The 20,083-nt window shown below is 39.7% G+C and overlaps 2 protein-coding genes across 51 annotated transcripts in view; one reads left to right on the top strand and one right to left on the bottom strand.

The window, feature by feature from the left end:
- Window positions 1–8,462, bottom strand: part of ZAR1L (zygote arrest 1 like) — a 104,877-nt gene extending 96,415 nt beyond the window's left edge. For all 45 annotated transcript variants that reach the window (XM_086329467.1, XM_086329489.1, XM_086329491.1 and 42 more), the window contains exons 1-3: window positions 6,129–8,462; window positions 5,069–5,161; window positions 3,286–3,360 (exon numbers count right to left, since the gene is read on the bottom strand). In XM_086329467.1, the coding sequence (XP_086185593.1) occupies window positions 3,286–3,360; window positions 5,069–5,161; window positions 6,129–6,851 (891 nt within the window). In that variant the 5' untranslated portion in view covers window positions 6,852–8,462. The remainder of the gene's footprint in view (window positions 1–3,285; window positions 3,361–5,068; window positions 5,162–6,128) is intronic.
- A 441-nt stretch (window positions 8,463–8,903) lies between these two features.
- BRCA2 (BRCA2 DNA repair associated) overlaps window positions 8,904–20,083 on the top strand; it is a 52,710-nt gene continuing 41,530 nt past the window's right edge. For 5 of the 6 annotated variants that reach the window (XR_015138110.1, XR_015138111.1, XM_086329426.1 and 2 more), the window contains exons 1-9: window positions 9,013–9,184; window positions 9,883–9,984; window positions 12,201–12,446; window positions 16,485–16,593; window positions 17,216–17,265; window positions 17,358–17,398; window positions 17,605–17,716; window positions 18,662–18,711; window positions 18,966–19,074. Coding sequence is in view for 4 of the 6 variants with exons in the window: in XM_086329426.1 (XP_086185552.1) it covers window positions 9,918–9,984; window positions 12,201–12,446; window positions 16,485–16,593; window positions 17,216–17,265; window positions 17,358–17,398; window positions 17,605–17,716; window positions 18,662–18,711; window positions 18,966–19,074 (784 nt within the window). In the remaining 2 variants the exon portion in view is untranslated. Of the gene's footprint in view, window positions 9,185–9,882; window positions 9,985–12,200; window positions 12,447–16,484; window positions 16,594–17,215; window positions 17,266–17,357; window positions 17,399–17,604; window positions 17,717–18,661; window positions 18,712–18,965; window positions 19,075–20,083 lie in introns of all 6 variants that reach the window. The other variant, XM_086329424.1, reaches the window with a different exon arrangement.

Genomic DNA, 20,083 nt, shown 5'->3' with positions numbered 1-20,083 from the left:
GAAAGATGGTTTAGTAGATGATATCCAAACTGCAGCAAGGAGAGACAAAAGCATAGTAAACACAGAAAAAAAGCATAAAAGATTTAAGGGATACGGTGACAGTTCTAACATAAATAATTAGAAGAAAAGAGAATGGAGGTAGAAGTAATATTTTAAGTTACAATGACGGATAATTTTCCAAACATGATAGAAGTCTCCAAGTTACAGAACTGCAAAATTGTAAGCAGGTAAATACAAAGAAACCACAATTAGGCATAGAATTATAAAACTTCTAAAAATTAAAGCAGAGAGAAATATCTTAAAAGCAAACAGACTTAAGGTGAAAAAAATGAGCTATTACTTCAAAGGAGCTGCATGAGACCAACAGCCACTTGACAGAAACAATGAACGTCAGATCCTTAAGGGGCAGAAAGAAACTACTACCAACCTAAAAACTTTACACTCAGCAAAAATAACCTTTAAAAAAAGCTATCCAGACAAAACAAAAGGTGTCACCTTCAGACGTGCATTATAGGGAATATTAAAATTAGGTATTCAGGTAAAAAGAAAGTGGTCCCAGATACAAAAAGGATCTAAAAGCAGCAGAAACAGTAAATATGCAGTTAAAACTAACTAGACTACAAAATTAATGTCTTTTGAAGTTTAAAAATAATATACAACAATAACAGCAAAGAAGTTAGGATGAAGTGATAAGGGATTGGGCTTCCCTGGTGGCTCAGACAGTAAAGCATCTGCCTGCAGTGCAGGAGACCCGGGTTCGATCCCTGGGTTGGGAAGATCCCCTGGAGAAGGAAATGGCAACCCACTCCAGTACTCTTGCCTGGAAAATTCCATGGACTGAGGAGCCTGGTAGGCTACAGTCTACGGGATCGCAGAGTTGGACATGACTGAGCGACTTTGTGTTCTAAGGTCACTGCGTTGTCAAGGAATGGTAAGATCAACATCTACATAAATTGCTTAAGCATGCTGTAATATGAACCTTGAAGAACACTAAAGAATGAATAACTGCCAAGATAAGGGAGAGTGATTAAAAAAAAAAAAAAAAACACTCAAGCGAACACAGTAAGTAAAAGAAGTATAATAGTAAGAAAGAAAGTGAAGTTGCTTAGTCATGTCCGACTCTTTGCAACCCCATGGACTGTAGTCTACCAGGCTCTTCCATCCATGGGATTTTCCAGGCAAGAATACTGCAGTGGGTTGCCATTTCCTTCTCCAAGGGATATTCCCAACCCAGGGATTGAACCTGGGTCTTCCCCATTGTAGGCAAACACTTTACCATCTGAGCCACCAGGGAAGTCTATAATAGTAAGAAGATATATTTAAATCCAAAGTAATTATAGTAAATTGACTGAGAACGTCAGACTAGAAAAACTAAAGACAATAGTTTAAAAATATTAGACTAATTTTTAAAATTACTTCTAAGTAGTATAAAAATATTTTTAAGTGAAAGATTTAGGTAAAAATTCTTACTATGAAAATCAATGATGTCACACTTTTCTGAAAAGCTTAAAGAGTTATCTCCTGCAAGCTGTTTAAGAGCTCATCGAATTCTGTGACACCCTAGACTTTGGAGACACCATGGAATCTGATTACAGCTCTAATATTTAGTATTTGTCTAACTTTGGGCAACTTACTTTCTTACTGAACTTTAGCTTTTTGTTCTGTATCATGGGAATAACACCTACTTCAAAGGTCAGGTTACAGGAGATAATGAAAAGCACATGGCTCCAAGTTTGGCACATAGCTTAATATGGAGGAGAAAACGGCAACCCACTCCAGTATTCTTGCCTGGTAAATCCCATGGACAGAGGAGCCTGGTGGGCTACAGTCCATGGGGTTGCAAAGAGTCAGATATGACCACCACTACCAAGAGCTTAGTAAAGGTTACCTATTAAGTTACATGCGAACTATTCACAAGATGTTTGAGGAAAAACACACATACCACATATGTAAAAAACCACATTAGGCAACTTAAATCTCCTCCTTCCCCCCCAAAGAGTAGAATTTATGCTTTATTTTCTAAAATATTACAAAAATTCAAACATACAGCTGCGGGGAGCGAGCTCCGTCCCTGGCAAAGGTCATGAGGAAGGAGGCTTGGCATACGCAAAGGCGGGATCAAGCCTCAGGAGTCTCCCTGGAAATTCTCGAGCATCTACCCCCAAAACCAGAGTCTGCCTACTTTCTGCTTTGTGCTTCCACCTACACCTCTGACTTTACGGGGGGCTATCCCCCACTACCTCTCTCTGAAAAAAGTTAGCTTACAGTTCCAGTTAATAATTCCTGGGTGTGACAGTGTTTAACCTACAAACTCCTTTGGAAATCCTCTAGCCTGCCTGAATAGGTTTTTCCGGCCACATGTGATTGTTCAGAGCCTCCCAACTGTGAGAGGCAGGAGATGTTCTAAACTGTCTAAACACAGATTCTTTTGAGTAGTTAAAAGATTGATTAGAAATTGTATTGGTGAAGGGATTTTCACTTGTTGGGCCAATGTTTGCTGCTAAGTTTCCATATCCTTTACCTGCTGTGTCCCTGGCAGTGTATTGATTAATATAATTGGTGTAAGTAGTAGCTTTAATGTTTGTAACCTGGGACCCTTGAGTTAATTCTTTTTCTTGTTATAGCCCACCACACCTTTGCTCTGTAGGAATGCAACTTTATCTAATGCTTTTGGAGGGTGGCTCCTGACCAATCACCTTTAGAGAAAAATAAGTTTTCTGAAGAAAGGGTCTTAAAATGTTACCGGCCAGAAGATGATGCAAATCACCTAAGCTTTTGCATATGATAAGTTTGCAGGAAGAAAGCCTGGCTTGCTGCATGACTCTACCCCTTCCCCCATTATCCTCTATTCATAACTTAAGGTATAAAAACTACTTTGGAAAATAAAGTGCGGGCCTTGTTCACCGAAACTTGGTCTCACCATGTCATTCTTTCTCTTACCTTCTGGCTGAATTATTCAGCCTCTTTTCTCCACTGAATTTCCTCACTGAGCTATCCTTATTTCAGCCTCTTTTCTTCACTGAAATTTCCTCACTGAGCTATCCTCATTCTATTACTCTTTATATCCTTAATTAACGTTTAATTAAGCAATTGTTTCCTGATCTTCGCCTATGCCGTCTCTCCTTCGAATACCCTGGATCAGCCGGGGCTGGTCCCCGGCATACAGCAAACCGAACACTCCTACACAAATATCCACATCTAGCAAATCCTAATATTTTGCCACAGAAGCTTCATGTTTAATAATGAAAACATTATGGACACAATGGAAATACACAGTTTGCTTACCTGGCACTGGATTGCTTCCACTCGATAAGGGTTAAAACTCTTTTGGCATTTGCAACAGAGTTGTTTGAAATAAACCTAAAGAGAAATTTGTCTTTTACACAGGGTTTATGTGTACCCTAGGCTCCCAGTTCTTAAGTAATCCATTCCTTCACCCTGTAGCTTGCTTTTGCCCAATCTCTATGCTGAAGTCTTAAGCTCTTGTGGTGCTATCAGTCACTTTTTCTTATTTTTTGAATCTCATTTTCTTTACCTGTAAAATCGAGACAATGCCACTTTCTTTTTCTATAGTTTTGACAACTACCCAATAATGTACAGAAAGTACTACAGTAAAATTCTTCAGTAAGCAGCAGCTATTTGAATTTTATTCATTGTGCAGACAACACACTTGACCTTCTTTTGTCCTGGTCTATTTGTCCGTTTCTAATTTTTTCAGTATTTCTCCATTTGAAATTCAAATTAATTACAGTTACACACCAATCCACATGTTTCTAGGCTTTGCGCATTCTCACTTCAATTTATAAACCTTTAAAATCATACTTTGACAACAAGATGCCTTCCCTCTGATAGAATTAATCATCCCCCTCCTGTATTATTTTTGTACCACTTCCATGCCACCAGTGCCAATGCACAGATCACCAATCTCATCTTGTCTGCATCATTCTTATCAGAATCAATTTCTTCAGGATGAGTTCTATGTCTTGTTTTTTTGTATTCTAAAATCATGAGTGTTTGAATTAAACCCACTGTTTTTATTATAGCAAGAAAAGGAAAGTAATTTTAGTTTAGTTAAAATATCTATTTTACCTCCAGGATCTAGTAAATGGCTAGTGCAAAAGGAAAAAAAAAACTTTTCATTCACATCTTGCATACCTCCTTGCTCTCTTCCTCTATACTCCTTAAGTCAGAAAAGCAGTTATCTAAAATGCAACAGCATAAGGGCCTCAAACTTAAATGCTTATAGAGGTTAATCAGAGAGACTAGGTGTAGGCTGTTGCAAAATGAAGGGCAAGTGCGGAGTGAAGGGAGACAGAAGCTGTTCAGTCCCCGTCTACTGCTCCTCACACAGAAGTCTGACTGTTCAGGAAAATCTAAAAATGCAGAATGTGAAATCTTTCCCAAACTTAGTATGTTGACAACTGATTCAAATTAAGGCATGGAGCCTAAATGAGTCAGTCTCTCAATGTTAACCTTCACAATAAATTATTTCTCTCACTGCCCCACCTTGTGGACAGACAGAGGAAGTTTTCTAGAGCTAAAGCCCAAATCTGTTACAATACACCAACTAAAAACTGATTATACAGGTAGGGGGAATCTGTTGTATAGCACAAGGAACTCAGTTCAGTGCTCTGTAGTGACCTAGATGGGCCGGACTGGGGGTGGGATAGGAGGGAGGTCCAAGAGGGAGAGGATATATGTATACACACATCTAATTAACTTGGTTGTACAGCAGACGCTAACAACACTGTAAGGCAACTATTAATATACCCCAATTTAAAAAAAAATTATAACAACTCCCAATGTATACAAGGTCAAGAGTTCATCTAAATAAGGTAACATTTTGTCCAATGCAACTACCAAACCAAATTTAACACCAGGATGTGGTTCAGGAGCTCAAGCTCTTGTGGACAGCCCAATTTCGTTCAGTCCAAGCCTTTGCTTAGCACCTACTATGTCCTTGGCACTAAGGCTGCGTTATGGTCACATTCCATTAAGACACACAGTCTTCCTCCGTTTAACATCCATGCCCACCCCATTCTCCCACTTCCCACTCACTTTCACTTACCTTATTAGTTCCAGAGATGCACCACACATAAGCACTCTCCCATCTGGTTTTACAATCTTTACAGTGAAAATAGCCATATTTGGGTTCTAAAAACTGCAAATAAGGAGGAAAAATCCTTTACTATCTTGAGGGGTCAAAAGTGAAAGTGAGAAGTCATTCAGTCGTGTCCAACTCTTTGTGATCCCATAGGCTGTATACAGTCCATGGAATTCTCCAGGCCAGAATACTGGAGTGGGTAGCCTTTCCCTTTTACAGGGGATGTTCCCAACCCAGGGATCAAACCCAGGTCTCCCGCATTGCGGGCGGATTCTTTACCAACTAAGCCACACAACGGAAGCCCTGAGGGGTGAAGGAAGGAGGAGGATAAAAAGCCAGATCCTGCTATCCTTGTGGTTTTGTATAAGTAAAACACAGGAAGCTTCCTTAACCTCACTCATAGCTATTCTCAAGGTCAGTACATGAACTCAGCTGTCAAGGACTGATTACTCTGGGACCCTTCTAGCTTCTCAGGCTTTTCCAATCTGTTTTCCCCAAGGCCATGAGCACCAGCTGCACAAAATGAAGATCTGATCACAAACCCAAAACCCCTCTTTTGCCTCATTTGCAACAGCTATGGTTCCCAAACTTTGGGGGTTTCACAGGCTTAAAGTTGGCTTATTTTACCAAAAAGCTAAAGAAACAAAGCAAAAACACAGGGACTTCCCTAGTGGTCCAGTGGTTAAGAATTTGCTTTCCAATACGGGGAGGTGGGTTGGACCCCTAGTTGGAAACTAAGAATCCCACATTCGAAACTACTGAGCCAGGGGCTCTAGAGCAAGAGTCGCAACGAGAGCAAAGCAGGCGCGCTGCAAGGAACGATCCCGCGTGCCGCCAGTCAGACCCAAAGCAGTCGAATCAATAAATTTTAAAAACCCGCACAGGACATGTAAAATACATGTTTTCAGAACTTCCTCTCTCCTTTATCAAATAAAGGGAGGAAGCGCAATAAGATTCTGCTCTCATGGAGCCAGAAATGGCAGGGGAAAAAAAGAAGGCTAAGGCTAGGGGAGAGAAAGCTCACCTGGAAGTTGGGCCTCCCAAGCGGCTGGCTGGAGTCTACCGGGGCCGGCTTGCTCTTCCTCTTCCGAGGACTCGAGGAGTCTTCCTCCACCAGCTCCTCACGTGGCTGAAGTTCCTCAGGGGGATCCTCTTCCGACCTTGGTGGTGGTGATGGTGGTGGTAGTGGCGGGGGCGGCTGGCCAGCCTCGGGAGGACCCGAGAGCTCCTCCCGCAGTCGCACCTCACCCCAGTGGCCGGGCACCGACGAAGAGACGCCCCATGCAGATGCGGGTGCCCTGTGGCCTGCGCTGCCCCAGGGGGAGAGGCTGTCCAGGGTGCGAGGCCCCAGAGAGCACTGCACCGACTTGCCCACCCGGAGGCTCACCTGCACGCCCACATCCTTGGTGTTGGCCTTGCGCAGCCGCAGGCTCAGGCCAGGGTTCATATGGGAGAAAACGGCCATGAGCTGGGCTCTCTTGTAAGGGTCCACGCAGCAGTCGGAGGCATTGGAGGGCATCAGCAGCCTGGGCCTGGCCAGGAAAGTCGGGGGAACATTGGTTTGCCTCCAGTGCGGTTGTCTGGGCTCAGAGAGTCCAGACTGGCCCAAACGTAGCATGTTCCCATAGCCCGGGTACAAGCTGTAGGGAACACAGAAGATGCGCTCCATCCTACCACCTGGCGCCCAGGCGCAGCGCAATATCCCGAGGCAGTTTGTTTCAGGCCTTGTTTTGTGTTCCACCTTCATCCGCCCCCTTTTTCTCCGGGTCACGTTGGTTCACGTTCTTCCGGAGCTTCTCCATTTATTTCAGATTCTGACGAGTGCTGCTGCCTATTACCCAAATTGGAGGAGGGAAGGCGATATCCCTACCTAGAGAGGCCTAATTGCCACCTGATCCCTAATTGGGATCTCTGTTTCTCTTCAATTCACTGCTCTTGAATCTTTTTTTTTCAAAGCTGTTTTTCATTTAACTTCTTATTCACACACATGCCTTAATTAGCAAATTCTAATTTATTCCTATGCATGCATAGTCGCTTCAGTCATCCGACTCTTGGTGATCCTATGAACTGCAACCCACCAGGCCCCTCTGTCCATGGGATTCTACAGGCAAGAATACTGGAGTGGGTTGCCATGCCCTTCTTCCCAACCCATGGATCAAACCCAGGTCTCCTGCATTGCAGGCAGATTCTTTACCATTTGAGCTACCCGGGAAGCTCCAATTTAATCTTATACTGACTTACAATTTCAGAGACTGTGTTTTAAAAATAAAAAAGATTGAATACAAGCAGCAAAATTTGAGCTGCTGCACTATTAGAGTGAGCATAAAGAAGACAGAATTATGGCAGGACACATAAATGTAAAAAACCTGGTTCTGCAGCAGCAAGAAGCATAGTTATGGGGGTTGGGGGGACAGTGTACTTAGCGAAAAAATATATTTCAGAGGGTTGTATAACATGCCAACCGGTCTCATTAGTCCACTCTAGTGAGAATTCTCCCCAAAAGGGGAAATTTCAGAAGCAAACTGTTCTTAGAGGTTAAATGCAGACTTAATCACAGGATAGTTAAGTATTTTAAGTAAAAGACTTGAACAGAAACTTGCATGCTGCATGCTAAATCGCTTCAGTAGTGTTCCACTCTTTGCAACCCCATGGACCCCTCTGTCCACCTGGGCCTTGTTTACTAGACAACTTACTCAACTGGATGATTCAGTTTTCCCATCTGACAATACTAAAAAATTTATAAGATTATCATAAGGTTAAATGTGATATTATTTATAAATCAACTGGATGTTTCAGTTTCCCCATCTGACAATACTAAAAAATTTATAAGATTATCATAAGGTTAAATGTGATATTACTTATAAAGCATAAAGAATAACTCACAGATGCTCATTAAGAGGTAGCTGTTACTGGCTAAAGATCACAGGCCTGGGTATCTGTGCTATTTAGACCTAGATGATCACATGCTTTTGTATCTATGTGTATTGGAAAGGTGTCTACAGCCAAGGATTATAATCAAACTAAAATGACACCTCAGGTACCAAGTAAATGGCACCCTTTTTCGAATCCAAAGTTGCTTTCACTGTTCATTGGTCAGGAGCTTTTGTATAGTAGCAAGCCCTATGAGCCACTATCACCTTCAGAATCCAGTTGAAAGCTTTCTAGGTCCTACGATAAACACCTGAATTAAGCCTTGTGCTAGCCACAGCCCATACTCTGTGAGTGAGACTGCTGTCTTCCAGGGCAGTTTCAAGAGCAAGTCAGGCACAAAACAGGTGCTTAGTACCCTAGGAGCGTCAAGGATACGTCAAGGATACTACGGAAGCCTGCAGGAGGAAGTATTATCCAAAACTACAAGAGACTTGAGATAGGCTTAACAACTTTTCAAGCCGGGAGAGTCTGAGAGGTTTTTGAAATTCTGCTGCCCAACAGCAACACGCAGTCTATAACCAATGTACTCCGGCTTCAAATCTCAGCCCCTTCCACTCTATAAGGAGCTCTCCGTTGGGGAAGAAGTTATCCGCGCCGACTGACCACTGCGGGGTTTTCTAACGTCTGCCCACTTTGGGCGACGCCCTCTTAGTAGAGAACAAAGACTTTTCACAGACCGCAGGCCGCGTCGGGGCTGGGGGCGGCCATCCAAACGAGAGACGGAGCGGAGGAGGGGAAGGCAGGGCGTATACATGGGGCGTGGTCCCTCCAAACAGCGCGGCTTGGTACTCTGAAGGCTCGGAAGAAGAGAACGAGTATCCCGACTCTTTCTTTAGCGACTCCGGAATGACACAAGGTTTAGCCCTCGCCACAAGCGGCAGCACTTACGGCGCAGCCAAACTCTGATTCCGGTGGGCGTATACGCTGCGTGCTGCGTCATGGCGTCATCGCGCGACATATCCCGAGAGCAGGCTTTTGGCGCGAGAATCTGAAACCCGGTGGGCGGAGGTGCGGCTGCTGAAGTTTGCTGTCTGGGGCGGTGGGTCTCCGCGAAGGAGCGTGAGGGATCCGGTTTCTTATCTGAGTGCCGGCGCGTTTTGTCAGACTCCTCTGGCCAAAAAAAATAAACCAGCTTCACCTCTGAAGGCGGTTAGTGTTGGCAGGGGTGGAGATGGGCAGCCTTCCGCGGTCTCAGGCGGCGGGGAGCGCCTCCGGTGTTCGGGTGGGAACCGAGCCTCCTGCCCTCGCTGGTCCTTGCCAGCCCCGCACCGACAGGGAGAAGGGACCAGCTCCTCGGCCGGAGGCTCCAGCCCCCCCGCCCCGTCCCCGGAAGTCCGTGGCCCAGCTTCGGGCTCCGCTCGGCCCACATGTCCCAGGCTGAAATTTCCTTCATTGGAATCACGATGAAGTTACTTTACCGGAACATTGCTGTTTTGGAAAATGTTTCATAGTCTGTGGCACATTGTATCTGCCTCATCGCTTAGTTCCCAGGTAGTTGCTGTGTTAACGAAAATTTACTGATTGGGAATTGTTACCCGGTGTTTATCTAATAGCCCTCTGCTAACTGCGCAGCCACTGGCCACACGTGACTAGTTAATGAAGATTAAATAATAATTAAAAATTCTGTTCTTGAGCAGACTTGCCACAGTTGAGATGAGTCATGTGGCTAATGGCTGCTCTATTGGACTGCACAAATACAGAATACTTAATTCCCCGCGGTGAGTTCGATTCTTGTTTTAAAATAAACAATGTAGCTTCAGGCAGGTTTACCGCTTCCGGTTTTACCTCAGACTCATTTAGCAAGGACTGCATCTGTGTAAAGTGTATTTTGGTGTTCTCTTTTGCAGACTCACCAAACTCTGAAGCAATAGTGTAGATAAAAATGCCGATTGGATGCAAAGAGAGGCCAACTTTTTTTGACATTTTTAAGGCGCGATGCAACAAAGCAGGTATTAACAGATTTTTTATACGAATTGATCGTTTGAGAAAAATGTTTTCAGAAAAATGTAATTATGCATGCTTGTTGAAAAGAGTCCAGTGCTTCACGTTTTTGTTTACACCATAAACTGTGCTTTATGAAGTCATAAATCAGAAAAGTAATCATTTACAGTTAACCAAATGATCGGTGTAGAACCTGTGGTGGATAAAGAGGAAACTGGCCCCTTGATGAGTAGAACTGTTTTTAAAGCAGACTTTCTAGCAAGTCAGAAGCATTAGTAACATAATAGCAGAAGTTGTCCCAACTTTTTGGTCTCAGTTCGCCTTACACTCTTAAAATGATTGAGGACTGAGAGCTTTTGTCTAGGTTACCATATTAGAAATTAAAACTAAGAACTTTTAAGAACATTAAGTTAATAACAAAAATAAACTCATTGCATATTAACATGAATAATATGTTTATGAAAAATAACTTTTCCAAGAAAAATGTGAAGAGTGACATTACTTTAAAATTTTGCAGTTCTCTTTACTATCTAGCTCAATAGAAGATAGCTGGATTCTCATGCTCATTCTCAAAGAATTGCATTTAATTCTTTACAATATGTTTTGATAGAGGTATATGAAGAAAACCATACCTTACACAGAAAATGTAGTTAGAAAAAGGAGTGTTTTTAATTAACTGTTTTCACTTTATTGTGGGTAGTTTTCTTTGGTATTATACCAAACTTAAGTGGGAGTTTCTTAAAAGTTGCAATGTGGGAAACCATGTAATGAATTTTTTATACTCTTTTTACATTAAATTCAATTAGTCTTTCTTGCTCCTGAATAAATCTTTTACCCATGTTGTGACATCATCCATGGTTTGATTATTTGAAAAATACTGATGTTCTGAATTACACAAATATCCCAAATATTGACACATTCCATTAGACATTATTAAAAAATCACATTGGTTACTTCACTGATCTCATCAGAAAAGTCTTTTCAGGTTGGGAAGATGTCAAGCTCACAGAGAACGAAGTTCTAATTCTCCTTTGAAAACTCACATTTTATCTTTGGCAGCAAACTGTTGTTTTCCCTGCAGTAACAGACTCACTCAATTCATTTCAAGAAAATGTCCACCAAATACCCAATTCAAAATAACTTGTCATTCTTTCTAGCAAAAAGGGCTTTCCATGAAAAGTGCTAATTCAGCTCACAACTCATCACATGAGTGCTTTTTCCGAATAACTATTGTACTTCAGTTATGCAGAAATGCTTTTATGTGTGCTTTCCATTTTGTCACTAAGGACACTTTAAGTTAAACTTGCTTTTTTGATTTTTTGTAACAAGTTCATGGTGATGAAAAATATAGTAACTCCTAGTACAGTTTGTGGCCACTGCCATGATTCAGGCAAAGCTGTCTCCAATTTTACCCACCACTGCTATAAATGTCAACATTGGGAAAAAGGCAAATGATGTCTAATATGAAAACAGTTTTGACCTTACAGATACCTTGAAAGGGTCTTGGGGAACCTCCCCCTAAGTGGTCCACAGGCCACATTTTGAGAACCACTACTTTAAGTACAGAACATAAGAGACATTTTGTTCTCTAGCAGAGAATCTATTCCACTTGATTTGTGAGTTTATATGTCTTGTGTACCTGTAGATTTGTCACAGCCATTTATGTAGTATCTGTGGGTTGCATTCTTATTGTGGATGATTTTTATTTCTGAATCGTGAATATAAAAGAAAACTTTAGAAGAACTAATATAGCTAGTAATCTTGTAAGAAGTTTCTGTTCTACCTTCCTACAGATTCATAAAAGAACAGACTAATGAACTTGTTGAACTCATTATTGACCAAATAAGTATTAATACGTCTTTGTTACACAAACGTTACTGACCAGGGAAGCTTCAGTATTTACTTGTATAACAAATCACTGGTGTTAGCTTCTGCAAAAATCCTCCAGTTAATAATGTGTTAATTAGTATGCCTTAAATGTAATTCACCGGAAAAGGCAATGGCAACCCACTCCAGTACTCTTGCCTGGAAAATCCCATGGACGGAAGAGCCTGGTAGGCTGCAGTCCATGGGATCGCACAGAGTCGGACACGACTGAAGCAACTTAGCAGCAGCAGCAGCAGCAAATGTAATTCACAGTCAAAATCTCAAGCATCCTTTTCTGTATCATAATCTTCACTGGCTGATGGGTTTTATTGTGTCACGATTTTTATTTTCCTTACAGATTTAGGACCAATAAGCCTTAATTGGTTTGAAGAACTTTCTTCAGAAGCTCCACTCTGTAATTCTGAACCTTTAGAAGAATCAGAATATAAAATCAGCAGTAATGAAACAAACCCATTTAAAACACCACAAAGGAAACCTTATCATCAGTTGGCTTCAACTCCTGTAATATTCAAAGAGCAAAGTCTAACTCTGCCACTGTACCAATCTCCTTTAAAGGAATTACATAAATTCAGATTGGATTCAGGTAAGTAATGTGATGTAGTTGACTAGGAAAATATGACCCAGTACTTCAGACAAACCTGTGCTAAAAATCCCAACTCTGTTGTTAACTACATCAGGTTGGTCACATTGATCTCTGGCCACTTTTCTCACCCGAAAAGTGGAAATGATTAAAATACTACCTAGGTTTTGATTAAAGAAAATAATGTAGGTCCTTGATAAATGTTCCTTTTTGTCCTTCCTTTGATTAATATATCCTACCCACTGAGACTTGATAAATTATATCTTTCCTATATAGAAAAACCTAGGGCTTGTTTTGATGTTGAACTAAACTGTATTTTTGCAGGCTGTCACAGAGGACAGAGTTTTTTTTTTTTTTTTTAACAATAGTTATAATGTCTTTTGATTTGGTAGCACTTTCTCTGGCCTGTATGCCAGGTGTTTACAACTTATCATATGCTGCTGCTGCTGCTACTAAGTCGCTTCAGTCGTGTCCGACTCCGTGTGACCCCAGAGATGGCAGCCCACCAGGCTCCCCCATCCCTGGGATTCTCCAGGCAAGAACACTGGAGTGGGTTGCCATTTCCTCCTCCAATGCATGAAAGTGAAAAGTGAGAGTGAAGTCACTCAGTCGTGTCCGCCTCTTCGCGAACCCATGGACTGCAGCCTACCAGGCTCCTCTGTCCATGGGATTTGCCAGGCAAGAGTACTGGAGTGGGCTGCCATTGCCTTCTCCAACTTATCATATAAGAAGATTATATACTTATCACTTGCTTGATTGAAATAACATACTCTTTCTTTGGAGTATTACTCTCTAGTAAGAGGAGCTAACAGTATACAGATTATGTACAGTTTAAGGTTGAATGTGGTACATGTCAGAAGAAAAGTACAAAAAGGATAATGAGAATTAAGAAAGAAAGCATAAATAGTACTGAGGGCAGTTAAGGAAATAATTCAACTGAATTAAACCTTGAAGAATAAGTGAGATTCAGAAATTTGAAGATGGAGTAGAGTGGGCATGTTCTAGGCATAGAAAGAACATGAGGAAGAATATGTAGTTTGTGAAGTTAATATCAAGTAATTCAGACTGGAGTGTTATATGTTTGAAAAGGACTAGTAAACAACTTGAGGCTTAAAAAAAAAAGGCAGATCGGTGGCAGACATTGCATGCTGGGCTAAAGAAATTAAATTTATTTGATAAGTTGTTGAACAGAGAAAACAAATGTAAATTTAATCATGCTACTTCCTGCTTCAAACCTATGATTACCTCCTTTTGCCCTCATGATAAAATCCAGACTCTTTAATACGATCTACATGGTCCTTTATAATTTGTTCTCTCATTAATGCTTGCCTCATCTTGCCGTAATTTCCTTCTTAGACACGCTCAGTTTACCATTCAGTGATACTGAATTTTGTTTTTTTGGAACTACAGGAAGGCCTGGCGTGCTGCAATTCATGGGGTCGCAAATTGTCGGACACGACTGAGCAACTGAACTGAACTGATGCTCTGTGGCTCTTTACATATTGTTACCACTGCCTAGTACTTACTTTTTAAGCTTTTGCCTAGCTAATTGACACTCATCTTTCAGATCTTGACTCATCTCTCTAGGAAGTATACTTCCTAGCTTCTAGGAAGTATTCTCTGTTTCACTTATTTAGCTTCTAGTGAAGGAATCTTACTTAAGCAATTGTCCTATAAGTGCTATGAAAGAGGAAACTCATGGTATTAGGAAGCGTACACATGAAAGGGGGTATAGGTAACGGGCAAAGATTTTCTTAACATGTTATTGCATACCTAATGGCATACATAGTAGGTGTTCAGTAAGTATTTGTAGAATAAATGAATATCTTGTTTAGAAAGCCTAAAGATTTGGCAGCTGTCTTTGGAGATGTGCTTTTCAAAATGTGATGCCTGGACCATTAGACTCTCCTGAAGTGCTGATTGAAAAAGACAATTCCAAGCACTTATCTGAATCTGTTAAATTAAAATCTCTGGAAATAGAGGTTATGATGGTACATTTTAAACTAATTGGCGACTCATAGACAAGACTGCAGGCAGGGAGATCAATTCAGTTCAGTTCAGTTCAGGCGCTCAGTCGTGTCTGATTCTTTGCGACCCCATGAATCACAGCACGTCAGGCCTCCCTACCCATCACCAACTCCCGGAGTTCACTCAGACTTATGTCCATCGAGTCAGTGATGCCATCCAGCCATCTCATCCTCTGTCGTCCCCTTCTCCTCCTGCCCCCAATCCCTCCCAGCATCAGGGTCTTTTCCAGTGAGTCAACTCTTCACATAAGGTGGCCAAAGTACTGGAGTTTCAACTTTAGCATCAGTCCTTCCAATGAACACCCAGGACTGATATCAATTAGCAGACATATATATAATGTTCCAGGTGATGGGAGGCAAGTGCCCGAGTTAGAATAATGGTCGTGAAAGTGGATATGGAAGGTAGAAATAGGGGACCCTGCAGTAACCTCAATATAGAGAATTCATAAGAAAGAATCAAATCATAGGTCCAGGGCATGACTGAGAACATAGTGGTGACGTTCGTAGAAATTGTAAGCTCTGGGGGAAAAGCCGGTTTGAGAGGGAAGAGGTTTGAAAAAAAGTTAGGTTTGGACTGCAATTTTAGATAGTACTGGGATGTGAAGGTGTTGATGTCCTAAGAACTTTTGGAGGATATAAGTCTGAAGCTAAAGAAAGAATACAGGTAGGAAAGCTGTAGGAATCAACTCTGTTTGAAAAGTGAAAAAGTCATCACATCTGGTGAGAAAACTGATCATGATGAGGGCTAGGATAGAGCCTCAGGGAATGTGAAACAAATGAAATGTGGAAATCATCCATTTGAGAAAGGGAATCATCCATTCAGCAAACATCCTGTGCTTACTTTGTGCCTAGTAGCTTGCTTGGCATTAAGGATACAAACTGAATAAGATGGCCTTTGACCTCTGGACCTCAGTCCTGTATAGGAGAAAATACACAAATATGCTGGTTGGTGTATGTTATAATAGGAGCATGTACAAAGCGCTGTGTTGTAGGCATAGCAAAGGAAACAGCCATCTGTCTTAGTGTGGTCAGGAAAACCTCTGTAAAATGGCGTATAATGAATCAACTGAACCTTGAAAGACATACCTAGAATTGGTGGTTTATTTTCTAATTGTAATCTGCTGGGATTGGTCTTTCTATAACCAGGGAAGGATAGGAATGAATTAATAAGGCTGCTGTGGACTCACAACAGAAGCATTAACTTTTTTAAGCTTATAGTACATTAATAATTCTGTTGACTAGTCTCAAGACCTTTTGCTTTTAAGTTTACTTTAAATTCAGTATTGATATGTAAGACTTAAGCTATTTTTCACCTACTTAGTTCACTTCTAATATCTAAAATATTTTTAAAAAATTATCCATTAAATTCCATGAGGAAGTTTGCTATTTCTTCTTCTCATAAGTCTTTCCTTTTGCATAAAATCACATGAGTTTATTTTAACCATCATTTTGCTTATTTATGAGATTCTCAGGTTATTTGGAAAATACTAGGATGTGAACTTTGTTTTGCCCGGTTCTTTTTTCTTTTTTTTTTTTTGCTTTTTATTTCTTACAGTTTCTATTCTTTTGTGTTTTCTTTTTATTGCTGAGCCAGTATTGATACCTTTTGTTAAATAAAATCCTGTGTTTACATTAGGGTTCATTTTTTTGTATAGTTCTTTGAACTTCGGCAAATGTGTAATGTCATGTACTCACCATTACAGTATATACAGAATAGTTTCACTGCCCTGAAAATCCCCTGTGTTCTACCTATTCACCCTTCCTTGCCCCTAGACCCCTGGAAACCACCGATCTTGAACCATATTCAAAGTGTTCTATGCATTTATATACATAAATGTTGAATGGAGTCAGACATCCTTTGAGACATCACTTTTTGGAAAGGAATTCACTTCAAACTGAATTCCGCATATATTCTCCTTCCAGTATAGATGAGACTTGTTTTTAAATACTTCTACAGAATAAAAATTCACAATCCAGAACATACACATCCTCACTGCATTATTGTATGTTTCAGGAAAGGATATTGCCAACAGTAAACATAAAAGTTGTTGCAGGGTGAAGGCTAAAATCAATCAAGCAAATGATGTTATCAGCCCACCTCCAAATTCCTCTCTTAGTGAAAGGTATGATGAAGCGATTGTATTAAACATTTTCGTATATGTGATATTTTTTTATAGAGATGAATCTAATCATCATTGTAATATTTTGCCTTAGAGCCTGGTAGAGGATCTTCTATTTTAAAATAATTTCCTTTTAGATTGAATCCTTGAGTACAATAATTTTTACATTAGAAACATTTACTCTGTTTTTCTTATAACATTTAATTCACTGTTTTTCTGTGTATCTGTGGAATTTTTATGTAACAAAAATAAATGATGAAAAGCAATGTCTTTGAAATATCCAGTTTAAAATAATTTGTATACTCTGAATCTGTGCAGAGAGTTTGATGCTGTCATAGATTCACTTTATATAATTTTTAAATTCAAAATATACGATTCCTAGCACCTAAAATTTGTGATTACTTTATACATTACTTTCAATAGGGATTTTAAACATAACTTAGTAGTTACTTAATTCTTCATGAGATAGTTCCTTTTTAAAAAAGTAATCTATGAATATTACAAACTAGTATAATTCTAATTGATATGACTGGGATTCCTTTTTTAAAATAAGATTAGTATTTTTTTCTTTTTGCTATTTTCATTCTCTTTGAATAATTGAGGGATTTGTTTTGTTTCCTTTTAGTCCTGTTGTTCTGCGATGTACACATGTAACACCACAAAGAGAAAAGTCAGGTATGATTAAAAACAGGGCCTTTTATTTTTCATATACTCTTAATTCTAATAAATATAAAACTTAGTAATTTTGTCTCTTGTTTTATCCCCAGTGGTATGTGGAAGTTTATTTCATACACCAAAGCTCATAAAGGTAAATAGTTTATTTTTACTGTGTAGTACTATGTAGTAATTGAGAATTTGACAATGCTGTCATAATTTTGCTCTGAGTCTTACCGTTATGTACCTGCTGACTCACATAGGCATTCGATAAGTGATACATGAAAAAAAATAAGTGAAAAGAAAAATTCTCAAGCATCTGTTCACTTCTGTGAAATAAATGATTTTTCTTATTTCCAGGGTCAGACACCGAAACGTATTTCTGAAAGTTTAGGAGCTGAGGTGGATCCTGATATGTCTTGGTCAAGTTCTTTGGCCACACCACCAACACTTAGTTCTACTGTGCTCATAGGTAATACCTGTGAATGTATATTATATAAGACAGTGTTGATAAATTATCACCTGTAATGCTTCTGTTAAAACATTTTATGAAAAGATAATAAGTAACCAGATTAGAGAATCTATCTTCATTAGGTATGTTACTATTTCAGAATAATTTTGTTCTATGTAGTGTTGATCGAGATAAATCTCAAGTGAATCAAATAGTATTTTGCCATATTTAGTCACTCGGTTGTGTCCAACTCTTTGAAACACCATGGACTGTAGTCCACCAGGCTCCTCTGTCCATGGGGATTCTCCAGGCAAGAATACTGGAGTGGTTTGCCATGTTCCCAACCCAGGAATCGAACCCAGGTCTCCTGCCTTGTAGGCAGATTCTTTGCCATCCAAGCCACCAGGGAAGCAAATAGTATTTTAGAGGCATCAAATTTATTTATATACAAACTGGGATTTTTTTTACTTTAGCAAAACTACATTACATTTTGATTCCTCTTTAGTTGGGCATTTAACTGTCTTCTTTTCTTGCTTATATGAAATAATATAGGTTAAAGCATGTTGAAAAGTAAGAAGTATTTAACATGATATACCTTTCAACTGTATTATCTAAATAAATACTAAAATCTATAAGCTTTGGCTTTTAAATCATGGTTTCACAACTTAATCTGATTCTCTAAGCCTTTGTGGACAGTATTATCTTCAAGTTAGAATCATTGAACTATAGTTTCTTACCAGCTTATCAGTGGTACTAAGGAAATGTGAATATAACTTATCCACTGTGTTGATTGACCTCTCTAATTACTATACTTGGATTAATTCATTTTGCTTTAAATGTGTTATTTAACCCAACAGTGCATGTTTCTTTTGAGGTCTAACTGAAAAATACAGAAGTTTTACATTAATTTTAGTGTATGATGTATAATACAGTATAGGTAAATTGAACTCTTTTTTTTTTTTACAGTCCAAGATGAGGAAGCATCTGCAGCTGTGTTTCCTAGGGATACTACTGCTGTAAGTAAATATGACAAAGTGGTTAAACTGTTGTGGTTGCTTTGAATGCCTTGAGAAATTATTTATCTTGAATTTTTCATTCTTTAATTTATGATTTTATAAGCCTTTAGGAAAGTCTCTAAACCTGTTTCTATATGTGATTTTCTTTGACTTCCTATGAAAATCTACTGTCTCTCTATTTAAAAATAAGTTGAATATACTGTGTGCATAGTGACAATTTCTATACTAGTGATTTTAAAATATAACTTTTGCAGATTTTGAAAACATATTTTTCTAACCATGATGAAAGTCTGAAAAATAATAAGTTTATCCCTTCTGGGCCAGACAGTGACAACAAAAATCAAACAAAAGCTGAAAGTCATGGTAAGCCCTTCTGTTTAATTGAATGACTGTTCTTAACTGACATCATTGAAATAATTGCTCATCTTTTCTTAAAGAGAAAAAACGTTACTTCTCCTTTCTTTATTACTGAAGGTATTGAGAACAGAAACTAACTTCATTTAGATTAAAATGTTTAAACATCATGCTAGGACAATACTATTCAAAGATGCTATTGTGACCCCAAAACAAAATCCATAACTCAAAACTTAGAGATGTACAATAAGACTTAGAATTTTTCTAACAAAATGTTAAGACCTTATCTCTAATTAGGAAGTAAGCATGGTTGCAGATACACCAAAAGTTACTCAATCAGGTTATTGGAATGTTCCATATTCTTTAGTTCAGTTCAGTCGCTCAGTTGTGTCTTAACTCTTCGTGACGCTGTGGACTGCAGCATGACAGGGTTCCCTGTCCATCACCAACTCCCAGAGCTTACTCAAACTCATGTCCATCAAGTTGGTGATGCCATCCAGCCATCTCATCCTCTGTCCCCTTCTCCTCCTGCCTTCAATCTTTCCCAGCATCAATGTCTTTTCCAGTGAGTCAGTTCTTCGCATCAGGTGGCCAAAGTATTGAAGCTTCAGCTTCAGCATCAGTCCTTCCAATGAATATTCAGGACTGATTTTCTTTACGATTGACCAGTTTGATCTCCTTCCAGTCCAAGGGACTCTCAAGAGTCTTCTCCAACACCACAGTTCAAAAGCATCAATTCTTCTGCACTCAGCTTTCTTTATAGTCCAACTCTCACATCCATACATGACTATTGGAAAAATGATAGCTTTGACTAAATGGACTTTTGCCAGCCAAGTAACGTCTCTGCTTTTTAATATGCTATCTAGGTTTGTCATAGCTTTTCTTCCAAGGAGCAAGCATCTTTTAATTTCATGGCTACAGTCACCATCTGCGGTGATTTTGGAGCCCAAGAAAATAAAGTCTATCACTGTTTCCCCATCTATTTGCCATGAAGTGATGGGCCCAGATGCCATCCATG

This window comes from Bos grunniens, chromosome 12 (genome assembly GCF_055505025.1).
Source record: "Bos grunniens cultivar Pamir isolate PY7600 chromosome 12, Bosgru_T2T1.0, whole genome shotgun sequence".
NCBI lineage: Eukaryota > Metazoa > Chordata > Mammalia > Artiodactyla > Bovidae > Bos > Bos grunniens.
The sequence above is the reverse complement of the archived record's forward strand: the minus strand, read 5'-3'. Positions and strand labels throughout refer to the sequence as shown.